Here is a 22,274-nt window from a genome sequence, read left to right as displayed (position 1 = left end):
CTATTTACTTATTTTATATTTTATACATTTTTTACTTTTTATGTCAAATTTGTTTTTTTTTTTCATGGTATTTTATAATTTTCTATTTTACATATATATATTTTATTAAATGTTGATTTAAAGTGTGTACTTCTTTTTTTTTTTTTTTTTACTATTTTATTTCTTATTATTTCTAAATTATCCTTAAATGTGTTCAATCTCTTTGATGCTATAAAGGCTCGGAAACATTGTAAATGAGGGTCACCCTCAATGTTTCTTCCTGAGTGAAAATAAAGGTTGACTGATTGAAAATAAGCCTCTGTGGATGAAATCACTTCTGAACTGGAGCCAGGTAGCTTCCCTGCTTTGTGTTCTGACCCTGAATGAAGATCAGTGGAGGAAAACAGCAAACACAAGATGCATTTAATCGAAAGCACAGACTTCAGTTTATTGACCATTGCACGCAACATGAACAGATGAGAATATTTACACAGATGTAAACAGTCAGTACCTGCAACACGTAAGAACAGAGGCTGCACAAAGTGTGTCTAGCGCTCGGCTACATATCGGTTAAGAACACCACGAACACGGCATGGGAGCGTCTGTCCGTCCGCCTCTTTCTGCTACTTTGGACAAGCAATGATTACCATGCTGTTAAACTGTTACACAAATCTTGCAGACATTTGTCTGTGATCAAAACGCTGAAGCTGGCTGCAGTAATCCCGCACAAACAGCAGAAACATTGGAGATCGGAGTGTAGATTTATCCCACTGTCTGTGTGGGCCAATTTGATGATGGAGATTAGTTTTACATGGGGAAGTAGGCTAATGTAATTATTACTGGGGATTCTCAGTCATTTTAGTTTTTTTTTTTATTTTTTAAACGCACCATGTCACATCATGCATCACTTTAACTCATAATAACTTAACGTTATGATAATCCTGTGCAAATCAGCATGAGGGTAAATATTTGATTAAACAGTATAGAAAATTAGTGTTTTTGCAGCTTTTCTCATGTATGGAGGCACTCAAGGAATCTCATATAATAATATAATCTCATTATATATAAATCCCACGACATATAACCCACAAATCGAGAAGACGAGCCTCATGGGTGCAAAACCTCTAAAAATCTTTAGGTAGCAAAGTCACTGTGTAGCATAGCCTAATGCCTAAATACACATCATGAACATATCTTCTCTATTAGGATAACCAGTCATACGATTAAGGTTATAGTAAGGGTTTTGTTTTTTGATGGTGATGGTAGTGCATAAATCAAGTAGCCACTCCCATCTCAGCCAGTTAAACTGAGATTTCTTATTTCCTGCTAATCAGTTTAAATAAAAACATTTTGCTGACATCCCGTAGTAAAGTTACATTACTCCACTTCTCCAGGTAAAATTAATCCCGTCTAAAAAAGGCTTTAGTCTGTCATTTATAACATCTGAGCATCTTTACTGGTCAGGACATTCAGATTGAAACTGGGGAGTATAAAACTAAAAAACAAAACAAAGCTAAACTAAACAAAAAAAAAAACATTTTTGTTAATTAAAGCTAAATTCAAGTTAAAATAGTGTCATCTAGGGCTGCACGATATTGCAAAAACAATGATAATGTAGTTTATTTTTTTCTGTGATATATAAATTGCTGTATAAAACAAAAATGCAAGTAATTTTCACCAGATTTTAATCAGTTTAATAAATAAAATATTAGACATGTCATAGAAAATTAGAACACTGTGAACATATTGTGCAGCCCTAGTCTCCCCCATGCAGAGGAATAATCAATATCATCATCATCTTTATAATATTTTAATTCAGTAGCTGATCATTACATTTTAACCAAATTAACACACACACCAAAAAAGAATAATCTTTAGCATTTTAGCGTTTCACATTAGTTCACAACTTCACTCGTGGATGTACGGCTCATCAGAAGACTGTACTCAACATTTGCACTAATTTTGCTGCATGTAATCTCGCTATAATTGATCATATGGACGTTGCTAGATTGCTGTTAATGGTGACAGGATATCATGCACTGAGACGAACCACAGCTCCTTTTAATGATAAATTCTTTTCAGAGCAAATATGAGATCGGACGTGGATCACAGTCTACAGTAACAGCAGGTCTACTTTGTTCCTTCATCTGAAAATCATCTACAATCAGACAATTAAATAATAATAATAATAAAAAAACACAATTGTGAATAGGCCTGCCACAATAATTACATTATTGGCATAGTTTTTGTTGACCTTAATAACGCTCCATCATGTTTTTCTTATCAAGGAAAGCATATTAAGTGAATGAGTTGGTATGCTGATGTGACGTAACTTATGTTTTATTAATTTTATATGTAATACTTTAATATTTTTAATGACCCAATTCCAAAGTCCACTGTTCTCTAAAACCTTTTAAAAATATTAATATGTCATTATATTATGGGCATAAAATGGTTTTAAAGGTAAATGTGGACCAAAGCCAATATTTTGTGTAGAAGTGAACAGCATCACAGCGCTCTCGGAGGAAAGCGCAACGAGTTGCAATATACCAGCTCACAGATGCCTTGTGCTGATCAACATCACCCTAGGTGTGATGTGAGGAGAGAGTGCCATCTGCCAATCCAGAGAAAGCAAGGCCAATTATGCTCTCTCAGGGCTCCGGTAGCTGATTGCAAGCTAAGCTGATTTATATATATATATATATGTGTATATATATATATATATATATATATATATATATATATATATATATATATATATATATATACACATATATATATATATACACACACACACTTTCTTTTTGCCACAACAATGCAATACATGCAAAATGTCTCTAAATATTATAATATAAGATTTTAATCATATCACATAATTCTTGATTTGGTGAGAAAATCGGATTTAGGACTTTCACCTGCTGTATGAATGCAATTATTTCTAGAACAATATATTTCCCCAAACATTTTGAATAAATATAATCATTATGACAGGCCTAATATTAGATATTTAAACTCAAAGGTACAACAACAAATGAACAAGGCAAAGAACAAGCAAAACTAAAGTGCAAAACTGCGATCATACTCAGCCTCTTCGCCTCACAGCCATCGGAATATATACCCCCGCTTCCTGTGGGTCACGTTATCTATCAACAGGCATGCCTACATGAAATCAATCCCACAATGCCCCCTGCCTTAATGTCCTGCACAGCAGGAGACAATTCTGTGTGGAAGGCCTTGGATGCTCCTGACATCGTATGCTCTAATTATCATGTCCTACTGTCCCATCACTTTTGGACTGATCTGAACACTCGCAGCCTCCATTCACAGCAACACTGTAATTATGGGTGTGTCTTATCTGCATCTGCTGCTCTACTCACAGCAGCCCTACTGAATTATGGGTCACCCATCCACACACACACACACACACACACAATCACACACACACACTACTCTACTACCAACTCTACCCTGGCACACCAACAGCAGAGTGCAAACTTTAGTTAGACGTCATACAAACGCAAAACAAACTATTTAACAGCAAAATAAAATAAAATATTTTTTTTTTCGACAAAGGTTTCCTATGTTCACTCCTTTTCTTAGATTTTAGTGTTGTTTTAATAGGTTTAGCATAATTTATTTTAATATTAATACATATTTGTAGATTTATGTATAGTGTTATTACATACAACTGCAGCAACTTTCTCTCTCTCTCTTTTATGAATATTTTATTAATATGCACTGTATATATTTATATAGATTTTTAAACAATCATCAGGATTGTTGCTCATCTCGTCACTGCACCGCACCCTGATATCTCTTGCTGCTGCTGATGGCTGATGATAAATGCTCAGCTTTGTCTGTAAATTTGTGTCATTTTTCTAATTTATATTAGAAATATTCTTCCAATGAAATACACAAACATTAAAACATCAGACACATTTTTCCTCTCTCAGCCCTTTCATAACACTGAAACATACCTAAACTATTTCTCCTCCTACAGGTAGACTGGCGTTGCATTTTTGCAGTGCAGCAACATTCCACAGCAACATCTGACAACAAGTCAATTTTTAATATATAAAATCCACTTAAATTCCACAACAAAACAAAAAGAAAGTGTACATGGGAGAAAACACACTGTATGCATCTCCACACAGCAGCACACATCATGCAAAAAAGTTTGGACATAAAAAAGTCTTAAGAGATAAAGCAAACTGCTATACGACGATATTTCCGCCGGAAAAAAAAGCAATTTTTCAATTTTTGTTTTAGTTGTTTTTAGTTGTTTGGTTTAAAATATTAATAGACAAAATGGATTATGTTAGACATTCATAAACATTTTTAAACATTAAACATATGTCGTATGTCGTTGCATCGGTTTATGAGTGCATGGAGAAATTATTATATTATGTTACGAATATTATGACTGCCAGTTCTCAGTTTTTTTTGTTTGTTTTTATCCAGATATTTTAACAAATCAGGACAAACAGCCTCAGCTTGGCCTTTTTTATATGACCCTCTTTAAAACTGTAGAATTAACATCTCACTGGGAACATCTGACTGGAATATATATATGTAAGTACATATATATGTGTCTGTGTGTGTACATATATACAGTAATGTGCAAAAGGTTTAGGCACCTAAGCACATTAGCCAAAATCCTTTATCTCAGCAATACGAATGTTTTTGCCTGAAGACAAAAAACACAATTTTAACACATGCAAATAAATCTAAATACAGTAAAAAGTCATTTAAATTTCTTTAATATTTTGTGTTCAATTCCTATAGCTCATAACCAGCAGCTCAACCTGATATCATTAACATCATTAAGCTCTGATTTAACATTACCTGTAACTCACATGTTGATAAGATGAGAAACAGAAATAATACTAGACTCCATTAAGGGAGAGATTTGGAGATGTTTTAATGAACACAGTGATTTAAAACCACCACTTTTTCTTCTTTGAATGTTCTTTCTATTTATTTAAATATTAGTGTTTTACTGAGCTAATAAACAAACAATTACAGCCCAGATAACAGATAAGAACATGCATTTTTAACGTCATTTCCACAGATGCCTTAGACCTTTGCAAAGTACTGTATTTATATATAACAAGGTGTAAAACCTCCACAGAGTCACAGTCCAAGGTCTAAATGTGAGATCCAGGCCCTTAGATTACAAAGACTGACTGACGTGACTGCAGGATGTTGCAGGACATTTTGATTGGCTAGAGAGGAATGCCAAAGTTCTGCAATGTCCCTCTTGTAGCTCAAACACCTAAACACACACTCAGGTAAGCTTAGTGTCAAAATACAAGGCCTCCCCCTGGTGGACGGCAGACAGTGTTGTATAACTTGGAGAGAAAATTAAAAACTACATTCAACAGGCACTTGATTGTAACTGCTCAGCAACACACAACTCAGAGCCATCCAGTTAGCGACGCTTCTGTTTCATGGCAGTTTGAAAGCGAAAAAATCTCCAAAACATTACCACATCACCACCGAACCCACTCAGATCAGACTCTCAAACTCTCTCCAACTCAGCTTAGCTCGTACCCATCAACTGAAACACAAAATCAACACAATCAAAAGTCAACACACACTCACACACACACACACATACGCCAGGCTGTGCTGCCCATTTTACACCATGCTATACAGACGACAAGAAACTGCCCTGTCGCACTTTTCTCACGATAAGCTCGCAAACAGCGAGAAAGCAGAGCGAACGACGGCTACACAATGCAGAGAGTCTCTGCGAGGTCTGCTTAACAGCCAAGCTGTGAAAAAAGGGGGAAAAAAAAGATGCAGAACAGAGAAAGATGGAGGAAGATGGTAAGAACTGACCAGTTCTGATAAGTTGCACGGATACCTTTTTTTTTTTTAAAGAGAAAGAAAAGAGAAAGGAAAGAGACGAATGAGGTAGAAACAGAGAAAGAGAGAGAGAGATATAGTAAAGAAAGAGAGAGAGAGAAAGAGAGATGGTGAGAGATGGTGGTGGTGGTGGTAGAAGTTGATGACGGACACATAAACAGGAACGCTGTTAAACTCAGCCGTGTCACATGTGGTTTTGTTTTGTAATTTTCTTGATTTTCACTGTTTTGCAGTTCATGCAGTTCAGAGCTGCCGGAGGTGGTGGGGGTTCCGAGGCAGGGGCGGCTCCGAGTCGTCCATGGGCAGAACCAGGCGCGTGCCCCGAATCACCAGCTCGTGGTCGCCGAAGGCCAGCTCTCGGTCCAGAGCCTCGTCAAAGTTGACTCCGCCCACCGGCTGACCGCTGGTGCGTACGCCCGTGGCGTCCGTGCTCACTGTGATGTCACCGTACGTCAGGTTGATGTCTCCATCATTCAGGATGAGGTCCGAATCGTCGTCTTTCAGCTGTCCCTCGTTCTGCATTGAGAGGAAAATTGGATTATCTGATCATAATTTAGAAAAAAAAGTTTTTGCACTTAAGTTCACTCTGAAACGAATCAGTAGTAATCCAAAAAATTTACAAGGCCCAACCCAATTATTAGGGCTCCTCCTATCACTAGTAATGCACCAACACCAGGAGGGTGTTACCTGTGAAGTCAGCCACCACCTCTTTTTGAACTGCTGCTAATGCGGCATTGCTGAGTAGCATCACAGCATGCTCGGAGGAAAGCACAGCGACTCGGTTCTGATACATCAGCTCACAGACGTCTTGTGCTGATCAACATCACCCTAGGAGTGATAAAGGGAGAGCACGCCATCTACCTACCCAGAGAGAGCAAGGCCTATTGTGCTCTTTTAGGGCTCCGGCAGCCGATTGCAAGCTACATGAACAGGATTTGAACCGCCGATCTCCTGATCATAGTGGCAGCGCTTAGCTTCTTGGCTACTTGATGCTCTGCCAGCATCTCTGACCTAAATCAATACACTGTTCACATTATGCATAATAAACACTGTAGTTTTGCATTGTAAAATGTTTAATTGTAAACCCGGCTACTAAGTGCAACATGTGAGAACTGCACAGAAAAACAGACTGGCAGTCTTTGCCTGTTAGGCTGCATGAAAACACTGAACAAATCACTTCTTGTAACATTCTCACCATAGAAAAGAACTGGGCAATACATCTCATAATGTATTCCTAAAAATATATTGTGGGGGGGGGACCTCTGGAAGATGGATGATCACAAACCATCAAACCAAACTGAACTGCTTGAATTTTTGCACGGGGAATATACAGTTATCCAAAAGCAGTGCGTAAGACTGGTGGAGGAGAACATGATGCCAAGATGCATTAAAACTGTGATTAAAAACTAGGGTTATTACACCAAATATTGATTTCTGAACTCTTAAAACTTAATTTATTAATATGAACTTGTTTTCTTTGCATTATCTGAGGTCTGAAAGCTCTGCATCTTTTTTGTTAATTCAACCATTTCTCAATTTCTGCAAATAAATGCTCAATATTCCAAATGAATAACTTTATTTGGAATTTGGGAGAAATGTTGTCTGTAGTTTATAGAATAAAACAACAATGTTCATTTTACTCAAACAAAAACCTATAAATAGCAAAACCAGAGAAACTGATTCAGAAACTGAAGTGTTCTCTTAATTTCTTCCAGAGCTGTATAATGTATATATGCATGAAATCTGAGTGGATCTGCATCTGAAAGCACAACATGAACTTCTCTCAGATACCATATTTTGCTTGTAGAACATTAAAATGAAAAATTGAGACTGTTGAGATTGTTCTCAATCTGAGACTATGTAGTTGAACAGGAATGTAACAATTTTCTGCTTTAAAGAAGGGTGTAGTATAAGTGTAATGTGTATCAGCAGTGCTGGGTGAGAAGCGTACCTCATAGGCCTGTGGGCTGGTGAGGCATCGGGCCAGAGGGCCACAGCAGGCTGGCAGTGTGGCAGTGAGTGGAGGCCCACTGTGAGTCAATATGGGCTTCAGGTAACTGAGAGACAGCAGGGTCAAGGCTTCTATAACAGCATGAAGCTTCAAACAGACACTAAACATTCCTTCTGCACTAAACCACATACCTAGTTCTTACCATAATCTGGATTAGAACATTACTCAAATATTCACTATTCACTGTATACCTGTAACTCTAACTCTTCACTACTTTACAACTGATGCTCTCAAACACATTAAGGGACAAGAAATTTATGTAATTAACTCTTGACGAGTTCAGCACAGCTGTTAACTGAAAGCCTGAATTCCAGGTGACTCTACCTCATAAAGCTGACTGAGAAAATCCAGCAAAGATGTGCAAAGCTATCCATCTAAGCAAGAGATGCTACTTTGAAGAATCTAAAATATTATTCAAATTCTTGTTTTTTTAACACTTTTGTGTTTACTAAAAATGCCATGTCTTTACTTTATAGTTTGGATTATTTTAGTATTAATTTACAAATGCAAAACATTTTAAAATAATAATAAAAAAAACACTTAATTTAACTCTTCTCAATAATTTTGACTGGTACAGTATATATATATACATATATATATATATATATATATATATATATATATATATATATATATATATATATATATATATATATATATATATATATATATGTATATATATATATATATATATATATACACACACACACCTGTAATAATTAGTACCACTAGAATGTTTTTGAACATTTGAGTAACATAAAGGATACTTGTGGTCAAAGTTGTACCAGATCCTGAATAACCAGGCACTCTCTTGTTTGGTGCTCCTCCTTTCTGTTCCATCTAGGACAATCTGAGGGGGAAAAACACCCAAAAATAGCATTAGTGTTTCTATAAATAATACAATGCATTCAGTATTGTTTGTCATTGTGAATTATTGAAAACACTCTTACTGAGCTGTCCTGGTCTGTGTCAACTCCAACACTGTCAAGACAAAATAAAATAATAAAAAACACCAAATAAGTTGACATAAAGGCATTTAATACATTAACTAGAATTGAGAAACCATATTTAACAGTGATGAGAAAATCTTGCTTCATTATTTCCTCTATTATCTCTACATTTGCTGCCTTTAGAAGCTGTAGCTCTTAATAAGTAGTTTTATACCCGAAAATCCTAGTGTATGAATAAGCATCACATCAGTCATGCAGAGAAATACATAGGAATACAGCAATTAAAAACCTAACCTGAACCAAAATAGGTCCTTTAACTGCTAGGCCATGAACAATAACTAATACACATTTTCTTTTGTTATGACATATTGTCCCAGAAAAAAACAGCGAACAATATTACTGCTGCTTTGCTATATCAATATTTACACCCCTAATAAACACTGTTGAACACTTCGCAGTTTTTTGTTTTTGTATTTCTCTCTTTTTGGAAGTAACTAAAACTAGACACAACAAAAATATATACATTTCAAAGATAATTAAATTTAATTAAATTATGCGAAAACCTAATAATTCAAATTTATTTAAATTAAGCAAAATATACCCAACACAATCTTTAAAAAGGTATTTCAGCATCAAACTCAACACCCCTACTGTTTAATTGTCCAGTATCAGTGCTGTATGATCCAGACAAGCTGTTTTTTTTAATTTTCTTATCTTATCAATGACTTTATTACTGCAGTTCTTCACCTGTCAGACCTCTAATCCTTCTCTTCACTGCTGAAACTGAGACTTAGTTCAATCATGTTAATCTGAGCTAGAGGCTAAAGCTGCTGCCATGTGGGTCAGCCAGACGTCTTCCTTTACCAGTTTTCTTCAGTTTTCAAGAGTCTTTTGAAGGTGTAGGAAACAGTACTCTCTTGATTTATCTGTAATTTATCTAATGAAAAGGCAGTTACAGAGTTCTCCGTGTTTCAGTGTCTTTTTCTAGCTAAGATGAAAGTGTAAATGGGCTTTATTTTAAAAATAAAGCACCCCCTCCCCGTTTCTTTCACAAAACACATTTTTTAATATAAGCATTCTTTAAGTTTTTAAAGATTTTTTTCCTTCAAAGCCCTGGTAGTTTACTGCTAATTTTGTATCATTTACACTCATTTACACTGGATTCTGTACCATTTCAGGTTTTTCACTGGACCTAAAGAGCTTAAATGGCAAAAATAATCAGAAGAAAACACAAGATGTTCTCAATTTTTTCACCAGTAGTGTATTTTATCCCAGAACCTGAAGATAAAGTGAGAAAACATTGCACCAGACTGACCGGATGTGCTGGCAGGAGAGCATCTGAGTGGTGCCGCCTCCACAGACCCAAACAGTGAAGAAGACCACCAGCAGCGTGGTGGAAAACATCATCTGCCGGGCATATGTGGCCGTGTCCCTGATCGAGAGGGCAAAGGTCATGGCCCCTCTGAGACCTAGGGGAGTAATAGAAAAACAGAAACAAGTTGTGATTTAGAAGAGCAGCATTACTGAGCTCAGGATGTTGGATGATCACCTCCCCACCCAACATTATTAAAAGTGGTGTCCACACACATTTGGACATATAGGAAAGTTTTATATAGAAAAAACTGAGTCTACAATTGGGCATAAAAGAGAAATCTGGTGTAAAATTGACTTTTGGTGAGGTAGAACATGATAAAATGTACTTATCTTTGATGAACAGCACACCTCTGTTCTCCCACAGTGTTCAGACATACAGAAATTTTAATGGTTTGTCCAAACACCCTTTAGACTGGGTGACACGGGGCATAATTTGCCCCGATAAATTGCTTTTTCCACCGTTATCCAGCTCTAAGTAGCTTCACACCCCCTTGCTAGAATCCGAAGAGCCCTGACAATTAAATCAAGGCATTAATAACTTAAAGCTTATTAAAAACCACGGTTTACATCCTATAAGGCTAGCTTCAGCTCTGAGCGCCGCCATTACTGAATTGATAATGACAGACATATGACAGCTGAAGTTATTGTTATGGGATTTAAACAGTGGTTTTTAATAAGCTTCTTGTGCACTTTTAAAGTTATTAATGCCTCGTTTTTAAATGTCGGAGCTCTTCGGATTCTAGCAAGGAGGTGTGGAGCTACTTTGAGCTGGATAACGATGTAAAAAGTGATTTATTGGGGCAAATTATGCCCCGTGTTCCCCAGTCTGAAGGGTGTTTGGACAAACTGTTAAAATTTCTGGATTTCTGGGAGAACAGAGGTGGGCTACTCATCAAAGGTAAGTACTTTTTACCATGTTTTACTACAACAAAAGTCCATTTTACACTGGAGTTCTCCTTTAAAAGAGAAATCTGGTGGGAAATAAACTTGGGGTGTCAATGATAATGAGTATGAACTTTACCCCCTATTCGTTCATGCTCTCATGCTTAAACACTATTTAGCCTTTAGCCTCTAGTAGTCTACAAACCTGCGAACATCATCATGTGCTGGAAGTTGGAGCTTATCTTGTTCCTGCGGCCCAAGTTCAGCAAAAAGGAGAGCGGGTAGATATTAGCCGCTCGCCCCAGGAAAATGGCCAGCTGGGAGAGGAAGTGGTCAAGGAGCCACGCCTAAAAACTTGAGCATTTCAGGAGTGCCAATCTATATACACACATTCAGAGGCACAATTTGTCTTTCTCGCCTTTTTAGGGGAAATGATTTCTCCTGAGAAACCCTACCACTGCTGACCGCTCTCTACAGCAGCAGATGTATTTTTCCTCTCTCTGGAAATGTTTAAGATAAAAAACAAAAAAATGAGGACGACTTAAAATTATTTTTAAAAAGTATAAAATACAGGGTATCCTATACTAAACTAAATAAAGTTCGCCAAAACCAGAAGACTCTGTGGGAGTTACCAGCTGTCCAAATGCAGTTAATAATAAAGATAAATTATTCTAGACCCCCAGGCTTGATAACACCTATCCATGTAAATCTAAACATCAGTTAAATACAGTATTTCCAGCAGTGTGAAGCAGGTTGAAGGTCTAAACAAGCTACAAATAAAAAACTTTTTGAAACATGAGTCTAGAAAAGGTTTACGAAGACATTCTAAGAATCAAATCACGTTGACTGCTATAGATTCCAAATAGACAATATATATATATATATATATATATATATATATATATATATATATATATATATATATATATATATATATATATATATATATATATATATAACAGTTCTTACAAAATGAGCATTAAAACATCTAAGGACTTGCAGAAAAATCTGTCTACATCTACACCACAGCATGCAACAATTAAAACATGATAACAGTTAAACATGCCTAGACAGTGTAATCTTGGCCTAAAGCCCAAGTGCAGTTGGGTTATGCAACAAGACAGTAATTCAAACCACAAAAGCAATACAAATACTTTTTTTATGGTACTGGAAGACACAGAGAGCCTACACAAGATCTTACTCTCTTACTCTTAGTCTAGAATGCTACTATATATTTTCGTATCTTATCAATCTCAAACTTCATACCCAAGTCTGCAAAATATTTGCCTTTTACAAACACAAGCTACAAAGAATGTGTACAATCTGAACATGTTTAAAATACATGTACTGTTTTTTTTTTATTCATAAGCAATTTAATTCCACTACAATACTCCCTTGCCACTGCAAATTTCAGCATGTTAAGGATACAAATGCTCCTACTATGAAGATGGGGTTGAAGACGTGGTTCTGGAAAGTAAAGAGGGTGAGTCCCATGTAGGAAAAGATGAAGTTCTCAGCCAGGAAATTCAGCAGCTCAAATAACTGAAAAACAAAAAGTGCGAGACAGAGTAGAGTATTGTGAAAAATTCAGATCTATTCCAGGTGAATCAATATTTTCAAGTATATGTTGTCTATTAGTTATTAGCAATTAGGGGTGGGCAATATTATATCGTATACAATATATCATGACACAGAAATATTGTGATATTAAAAATCCATATTGTGATAATACGGCTGTTCTGTCTTAAAAGTAGTCTATTATTTACTGTGAAGCTTTAGGTGTATTTATTGTATAATTGTTTTAGTTTGCAGTTTATATGCATGCACTAAATATTCTGCAATATTATTTGCTGCATTATATTATTTTATGCTATATTATTTATTTTCCCACATTATGATTATACTGTTATACTATTATACTATATTCCTGAAATGAATGAATTAATTTAGTTTTCCTAAATCGCCAAGTATATCGTTATCGCAAAAATACCCTGAAATATCGTGATATTATTTTAGAGCCATATCGCCCACCCCATTGCTTTTTTCATAAATAGAACGCCTTTCATAAAAGAAAAAAGCCTTACCTGCTTGGTTCGGTCCTGTGACTCGGGGGAGAGGTTGTTAAATGTGTAATGGGCCTGAGTGATCCCACAGAAAAGAACCGCAACCACACCTGAGAACACAACACACACACTCAAGGCCAACAACTAGAAATCATGATGCAAACAGAGATAAGCAGAGAGGAAAGTTCTAGAGAAGTGCAGTTTTTCTGGGATGTTACCTGTGAATCCGCAGGCCTCAGCCAGCAGGAAGGTGCTCCATGACATGAGGAAGAAGAGCGCCGTCTCCAACAGCTGGAAGTCCCTCAGTTTGGTAAACTTGGTGACGTGAGGAAGAGTTAAGGAGACTTGCCACTTGCTGGATGAAGATGAAACCTTTAAAACTTAAACTTCAGAAAAGTGGAAATGTGGAAAAGTCTTACACCACCAGAAAAAAAAAAAATAAAGGTGAGATATTATACCTCTTTTCACACAATTACAAAATACGTTCATGAAGTTCTTTGCACAAAATCACTTCCCAGCTCTATTCTTGTCAGTTTCAATCCCTTTTAGAATGAGCCATTTAAGGGCTCTGTTACTTTTATGCAAATAAGCTGTTGCTGGCCACGTCATGTACACGCATAGTGTTTACCACAAGTTAGTGTTAGCTTGTGCTAAATGGCAAAACATGAACAAGCTGGTTCAAGATTAACTGTGATAAAAGCACTAAACTCTTATTTTGAAAGTTCTTACATCTCCCTTCACCTGCTGACTTTCCACAGACAGTAGTTACAGATCCCTCCCTCAGACGAAGTATCTGATTATTTTTTTTCTCTATTGAAACTAGCTAAACTTTCTAAGTTAACAATGAAAGCTTAAAAGTATTTCTACAAAGAGAGTCTGCTAAAGATCTTAAATATGAATATAAGTATATTGTAAGTCAGATTACCGTCAATATTTTACTACAAAATGTAGCTTAATGCTATATTTTTGGTGTGCTGAAAAGTAAGTGGAATAAAACAACAAGAAAATTAAGAAGACATATGTTTTTACAGGATAACCATCTCATTACTTTTTTATATTAATGTTTGACTCAAAATACCAAAGATATCTGCACAGTACAGTACATTAAAAGTCTTTTATAAAACTTTAACAAATCCAGTAAAGGATATCAAGGCCGTCACGACCCCTGTCGCCACTCCGAGAGCAAAGGAACCACTGAAGACGCCCAAAAAGATGCCAAAGGACTTCAGCAGAGCCATCGCTTCAAAGGTATGACTGTTATCACCCTCAGGCTGATACGCAACAATGGACCTGGTAACAGAATAAAATAGCAAGAAGGACACACAAACACAAAACACACATATTTTCTCTATTTTAGTGTAGTTTATAGAAAGTTTAAAAAGATCAAACAATTCACTTCCAAACTACAGGGTCCTAACAGGAGCAGGAATACAGCAGGAGAACTGAACCAAACACAAATCATTCTAATATTTTTGTTTTGTGTTGTCTCACTGGAAAGCACAGATTTCTGGGGAAACGAAAAAAGAGGAAGCAGAGCACGCCATGCCCCGGTGTTCTAACACAACAAATGCAAACAGGTTCTCTATAATCATAAAACCAGGGCATGTGTTTTTCATGATGCAAAACTACACTAGAGCTAAACTTCAATCAGGCAAATTATGATTCATATTCTGATTTAAATACTGGATCTAGTAGACGAGGTCACCACTGTGGAGTATCATGGGTCTAATATTAAATATAATCTATATAAAACAACACTCCAACTAATAACAAAACCACAAATAGTCTCTGTTTCACAATTTGAATAAAAACAAGGAATCACTATTTTACAGTGATATATCTTATAAGGTTTGAAGATGATTAGACTGGAATGCCCCTTGAATGTTCCTCTAACTCAACTTTCACCTGTTTCACAATAACAAAGTACTTATTTAGAGCCCTATGAAATCCATGTAATTTTTCCCAGAAAATCAGTTTTATTGGTATTGGTATTTTAATTTCATATGAAATATCCCTTTCAGTTTTCTTTGTACATAATTAACTAAAGTTAAAACAAAGATAATAGAAAAAAGCTATTTAGAGCAACAACAAAAAACTTGGTAACCCTGATAAAAGTTGGTCTTACTTATGTTTACAATGCTTAATAGCAGATAATGCGTTTTCTACATTTGAATAATTTTTCAAATCAGGAGACAAACGTAAGACAGTAATTTTAGCTTTTAGTTTAAAAGTATTTTGTGTTCCTGTTTCGTTTGTATCAGTGACTTTTATATTTGAATGTGGCCTGTATATTTGTGTTAGAGACTTTTATTTTGAATTGATCTGTGAAGTGTATGTGTAATCACAGGCTCCGTTCATGTGAAGGCTGCTGAGTCTTTATGTTTTCACTGCAGCTCTGCGTTGTAATTAGGGAAATCATTACTATAAAAATAATTCTACACTGTTATGGTTAAACTTTAGCAATTAATTTGCAGTTCAGGTGCATCCTGAAGCACTGAATAAGATTCATACAGGTTTTAAATTATTAAAAGTATTTTTACTCAGTTTTTCTTCATTTCTTTATATTCGTTTGTCTCAATTATAGATTCCGTCCATGTTCTCCATATCGCAGAAATCATGGGGTTCTACCTATTTAAACAATACAAATAAGGGTGCGAGTACAGCAGATAAAGGGTTCCTGGAGTAAAGAGTATTTCTACAGAAGCACTTCTGAGGGTCAAACCTGAAGCCAAAACACACACCCATCACCCAGCCAGCAAATGCCCACAGTTTGGCCCCAATATCCCCCCAAATATATAAGCTTATTTAATTCATGGGTGTTCAGCTCTGGTTCAGCAGGGCTGGTCTACAACACAGCTGGATATAATTTACTTTAAATTTACATTTTTCAATGGTATTCATTATGAAATTCAAAATTAAACCACATCACACTGTGGAAAACAGATCCTTTTTGATTATTTAGGTAGTAAATAATGCTGATTCACCTCAGGAGAGAGCATGAGGCCTAACTGTGAGCCATTCACTCTGCATACTGTGGCTTTCACCAGCCAATGCAGACACACAAAACAACTCTGATCTTCAGAATCAAAGCTACTTGTGTAGCACACCCATTGAGGGGCGGTCTTTGCGTCTGGTTCCCGCCCTTTACGCACTGAGCCACGCCTCCGTGGCTATGCTGGCCCACCCCACCGTGCCTCCCGTGATTAGGGAGAATTCTGGAGATGAGGACACGGGTTCAACAGGACAAGAACCAAATGTTAGGCACATTCCACACTGCAGACGTTCTGTGATTAGTATCAAGTTATAAAACATCTCAAAACACCGTGCTCCACTAATGTGTACAACTAGAACAGGTGAATGATTTAATGCATACTACTGAATATGCAGGAACTGGCCTATAAATACACAAATGTTTTTAAAATGTTTTTTAAAAATGTTCTAAATCTGATCTGGCCATTAAGAGAAGTCCAAAAGATGTCTAAATGTATAATATATTTGATTCTACACTGCTGAACAGGAACATGAACTACTGTAAGAAAAAATACTTACGAGGACAACACCACAGCCACCGCATCGTTCAATACACTCTCCCCAAACAGAAGAGCATAAAGGTCAAAATCCACCTGCAGCTCATTGAAGATGGCCAGGACTGTCACTAGGAAACAAAGTTCAGAACACAAGCTTTAGTATTAAGGATCAGATTTAGAAATCATACTACCTGTTCTGATCCAGACAGGCTTTAAAACAATTAGGTATCAGCTAATTTACACCCAACGCATAACCATTACTTTTCCACAACTACACTAGTTGGCAATTTGACATTAAAAACAACAGTTAAGAAAAATGTAACATTTTACCTTAATTAGGATTAATGAATAGTTACTTTAAAACATGATTAACATATTTTTTTTCTTTAGTTAGGGTTTTTTTAAATGTCAGTTTCAATTAATTATCAATGAATTACCCAGTCCACAGCCTTTTTATTTTCTAATTAGTTCCCAGCATGTTCAAGCTAACGCACCTCAAGCTAACGCACCTCAAGCTAACGCACCTCAAGCTAACGCACCTCAAGCTAACGCACCTCAAGCAAATGCACCTCAAGCTAACGCACCTCAACCTAACGCACTTCAAGCTAACGCACTTCAAGCTAACACACTTGAAGTAGTACTTAAAGAGTTAAGGGTAACTTAAAAATTCACAACAAAGGTTAACAATCAACTTTTCCCTGAACTATAATTGAAATTATAAATAAATATGACTAAAGCTGTGTTGTTTTACATAAGTTGTGTTTGTTTTTTGTTTATTACAATACGTTTTTCGACTGCCTAATGTTTAGACAGGCCAGTTATCCTTCTGTCAAACTGAGGAAAACATGTCAGCTAGCTTAAAATGCAAACTAGTTTAGCATCTATGCATCACTAAATTCCTTAAGAAAGGACATGTGTTGTAAATTACCACACTGTAAAAATAACAAAATGAACATTAGAGAAGACGTTTTCACAAGTATCCATTAACTTTGGCACTTTTTTGCATAAATACCCTAAATGTATTTTAGTCTTCATTTAAAGAAAAAGCAATTACAAAACTACTATTAATTAAACATTTTCAACCTCCCAGCATACATGACAATAAAGCATAATCTTGTTCAATATAATTTATTACATTTATGATTTTGCTGTTTTCACCCAAATCAATTTACATTTTAATTTTCATTTACAGCGTTAAGCTGACACTCTTATGAAGAGCAACTTAAATGGTTATTTTTATTACAGAGGAAGGCCAATGTAGTGCCAATAGAGTCTGCCCCAGGGACTCTTATTGGTGTAGAGCAGCACCCAGTCACCCAGACCGGGAATTGAACCCCAGTCTCCCACATAATGTGGTAGCTCACTGGCAGGAGGTGCCGCACCAACCACCACTGCCATATATTCATTGCATTGCTAGTGAACTTCATTTCACTACATTTGTGAAAATAGCATAAGACGCACCTGGGTCGGTAGCTGACACAATGGCACCAAAGAACAAGCAGTCAGTGAAAAAGAAGTCCCCATCCATTTGGCCAATCTGCTTCATCAGCGTCACACAGCCGTACATCAGTAACCTGAAATGGCAGCAAAAATCCTCCTTTTAAAATGAGCTGCTGAATGCTGGTGAATTCAGAAAGGCTGTTTTAAAAGTGCACAAACCCAATGATGAAGCAGGACACCACTGTTCCAACAAAGGCATACGCCAGGATGGAGCCCATGTTCCTGAAGAAATGTCTCTGAAATAAGGTGAAAGACAATGAATTTCACTAATAGATTATAACAGGGTTCATACACTTTTTAGCCAATAAATTTCCATGATTTTGTTTATGATTTTCCATGCCGTCAAGGCAACTTTTCATGACAATATGATTTAAAACATCAGTGCAGACATGGACAATAAAAGCAAAAAATCACTAAAACTATAATTAAAATTTACTATAGTAGGCCTAAAATTAATCTGATTAAAATCTTTAATAATAAGATATGTGTCAGATCCTGAAAGGTCCATTGCGTAGGGTTAAATTACTGAATTACTAAACTCTGTGCTGATGTATTTGTTAGCTCAAAATAGATTTTTTTTTTCCATCGATAAACAGAAACAGAAAGATTTGTAAACCAAACTTTCATAGTTTAACCAAAACTTTCTGAGTACATTTATTTTTCCAAAACTAATTCAGGCCTGGAAATTGCTATTTTCCAATTTCAAAGACATATGGCAATTTCCTGGCTAGTTTTGCTAGTCTTGAGCATTTAATTCTGGTATTTATACTTCAGACAGTCATGAATCTGATGCACTCGCTTCAAGTCAAGCTCTCTTAAATCTAATTATGTGGCCAGTTTGCTACTTAGTGTGACGTAGTCTAAGCTGTCCCAGTCTAAACAAAAGAAGAGTTCATACCCGTTTGAGACTGTACCCAGCGTGAAATATGATTGGAGGCAGGAGAATATTGAAGAACACTTCAGGGTCAAAAGTTACCTAGAAGAGAATAAGATATGACACACTGATAAGACTGTACTACAGTCAGGTCAATATAAACACATTACTTCAAACTGTTTGAAACATGTGATGCATTACCTCAGCTCTGACATGTGACACACCAGCAATCAGAGTTTTTGACTTTGCAGTAAAATAAGGCTAACAGCATTAAATGTCAACAAGAATAGAAGGCTGCTAAACTAAAATGATACACATTATCGAGTCATAGGGTTATAAATACAGTGTTAGACTCATCTGATCCACAAGAAAAGCAGAATAACACTTGAAATGTACTAAATCACTTAGTAAAGGTGAAGGAGAATTTTAGAGAAACCCTTTTTTAATATATTTTTTTCAAATATAAGTAATTCTTTTACCTTACGAAGCATCTCGTTGTCCTGAACATCATTGATTTCATTGGCACTGATCTCACCCTTTAACGTATACTCATAGAACTTGCCACTGACGTTGACCAGCAACGTAGCTGGACTGGAATTGACGTGGCAGCTCATAGTGACGTTGTTGATGTCTCGAGGTACATGGATCCCATAGCGCAGCACAACCCCAACAAGCAATCCTAATAACACAGAATAAACGAGTCAATATTAAATACTCTACTTGTTTTCTTTCTTCTGTTTTATATTAAGTGGCCTGTGTGGTTTTACACAACACCGAATTTTAATGTTGGTTTAATAAATTACAAAATGAGAACCTCATCTCTTCTCCTTTTGAGACCAGCTAAAATGGGAAATCTAGCAAAAATATCTCTCAAACAAGATTTAATATTTTTCACAACAGACATGCAATGACTATCAACACCACATATAAAGCATTTCCATACAATTGTGATTTTAACAAGTTAACTGTTCTGGGCTCAGTTTACCTAAAACCATCTTATCAATAAACCAGCTTAACATTAAGATAGAGAGTGCTCAGTATGAAGTTTGCTCAACCATTTAAGATTAATTTTAGTGCTAAGAAATCCACCCTTTCGTAAAACCCACCACAGGCTAGTGACAGTGTTTGGGACAGTGTATTAAACACCTTAGCCTCAAAGCTTACAAATCTTTAACAACAGAAAGTCACACAAATGGCAATAGCAAACTGTTTTAGCCTAAAATGCCACCAACAATGCAAATCCTAACTCTGCTCAAATCACAGAAGGAGTTTTTACTATTAGAAACTTTCACTTCCGATATCAGCTATGCATATTTACAAGCAGGCCGGTCATGATAATTACTTTATTGACTGATTGTATACAATAAATTGTCATGATCTCAATAAAATTTAATAATGGTTAGCATTGAATTTTTACTCTCTTTTATCTGAGAGACATATGGAACTACAATTTCTTCTAGTAAAAAGCCCTTACTGATGTTTCCCAACAGCTTATACTGTTTTACTGTAAAAGAGATTATTGATGATAATCTAAGGAGGAACCAAGAAGCAACATGTTTTCTCTAACTAGCTAAAGGGCAGAGATGTATTCTAGATGGTTCTCCGGCAGAATCTTTGATAGCTAGATTACTGTAGTCATGTCCAGCCTCTTATTTAACACACTAATATCAGTATATGGCGTGTGAACAGCAGCTGGGTCTATAGTTGTAAGGTAAATACTTGTCAGCGTAGGTGTTAGGGTCACATTTTCATCATAATAACTAGAAAAAGACACAGAAGCGCTGAGGACTCTAAAACCATATAAATAAAAGCCTTTTCTTTATAGAAATAACATATGAAGCCAGTGAAAGTGGTAAGTACTGTTTTATACCCCTCAAAAAAAGGGCTGGTTGACCCACATGACAATAGCTTTAGCCTTTATCTCAGCTTATTTACATTGGACTTAGTCTCTTCGGTTTCAGCAGTGAAGAGAAAACTTAGAGGTCTGACAGGTGAGTTGAGGTAGTAAAGACTTTAATAAGATGAGAAAATAAAAAAGCAGCTTGTCTGTGCCACACAGCACTAATACTGCACTACTAAACATAGTAATACAGCTCTGTGAAAAGAATTAAGAGACCACTTCAGTTTCTAAATCAGTTTCTATTTATAGGTATGAGTAAAATGAACATTGTTATTTGTTTATTGTATAATGTACCGTGGACAACATTTCTTCCAAATTCCAAATAAAATATTGTCATTTAGAGCATTTATTTGCAGAAAATTAGAAATGGCTGAAATACCAAAAAGATGCAAAGAAAACACGTTCATATTCATATTCGTTTTAAGAGTTCAGAAATCAATATTTGGTGGAATAACCCTGTTTTTTAATCACGGTTTCTATGCTTTTTCATGGCATGTTCTCCTCCACCAGTCTTACACACTGCTTTTGGATAACTTTATACCACTCCTGATGAAAACATTCAAGCAGTTCAGTTTGGTTTGATAGCTTCTGGTCATCCATCTTCCTCTTGATTATATTCCAGAGGTTTTCAATTTGGTAAAATAAAAGTAACTCATCATTTTTAAGTGGACTCTTATTTTTCCCAGAGCTGTATCTTCAGTTAGATCCTGGATGCTGAATGTAAACATCCCCCACTCTAATCAGCAGCATCAGCCGCTCTTACCGTAGATCATGGCCAGGCCCGTCTCGTGTAGGAACCTGAAGCGGCGGTGTTTGAAGAGCCATATGGTGAGGATGGTGAGGGTGAGGAGCATGATGAAGATCAGCAGGTCTGCGCTGTCCTGTCTGTGGCTCTCCTCAGCCTTCTTCTCAGTCACGATGTTCTCCATCGCGCTGTCCTCAGCCCCGCAGCCGCGGAACAGCGCGCACAGGCCGGCTAACAGCGCCAGCAGCAGCGCCCCTCGAGCCCCGGCCGCCGCCTTCACTTTCCCCCCGGATCCCATGCTCGCCTGTCCTGCGGAAGCTGCAGGTGTGAGGGTCGCGGGTTCGGCGGAGGATCAGTAAACCATAATAAACCCGCAGGAGGAAATTTCAGCTCCGGCAGAAAAGGCTGAGCTCTGTTCCTGATTCACAGCCGCTCCGCCCCGCCCCCTCGCTCTGCGTCACCGCGCTGGAGGAGCGCTCCACTGTTACTAGCGCGCGTTACTGCGGCGCACGAGATGCGCAGCCACTGCGCAGAATATTTTAATATAATTTTATATAATATTATAAAATTTTATATAATTTTTATATTTTTATATAAT

At 36.6% G+C, this 22,274-nt stretch overlaps 1 protein-coding gene across 1 annotated transcript; it reads right to left on the bottom strand.

Annotated features, from left to right (window-relative positions):
- Positions 1-401: 401 nt before the first annotated feature.
- slc9a6a (solute carrier family 9 member A6a) lies at positions 402-22,132 on the bottom strand. Its single transcript, XM_049484004.1, has 16 exons — positions 21,695-22,132; positions 19,511-19,710; positions 19,056-19,133; positions 18,317-18,393; positions 18,119-18,231; positions 16,680-16,785; positions 14,274-14,420; positions 13,349-13,449; positions 13,152-13,240; positions 12,496-12,609; positions 11,273-11,384; positions 10,127-10,280; positions 8,812-8,842; positions 8,629-8,711; positions 7,802-7,907; positions 402-6,366 (listed from the first exon to the last, which is right to left on the bottom strand). Exons 1-16 carry the CDS (start codon positions 21,972-21,974, stop codon positions 6,094-6,096), a joined length of 2,064 nt encoding a protein of 687 aa, XP_049339961.1. The 5' UTR covers positions 21,975-22,132; the 3' UTR covers positions 402-6,093.
- Between the last annotated feature and the right edge of the window lie 142 nt (positions 22,133-22,274).

The sequence above is a fragment of the Astyanax mexicanus genome, chromosome 10 (genome assembly GCF_023375975.1).
Source record: "Astyanax mexicanus isolate ESR-SI-001 chromosome 10, AstMex3_surface, whole genome shotgun sequence".
In the NCBI taxonomy this organism is placed as follows: domain Eukaryota; kingdom Metazoa; phylum Chordata; class Actinopteri; order Characiformes; family Acestrorhamphidae; genus Astyanax; species Astyanax mexicanus.
Note: the sequence above shows the minus strand (reverse complement) of the source record. Positions and strands in the feature narration are given on the sequence as shown.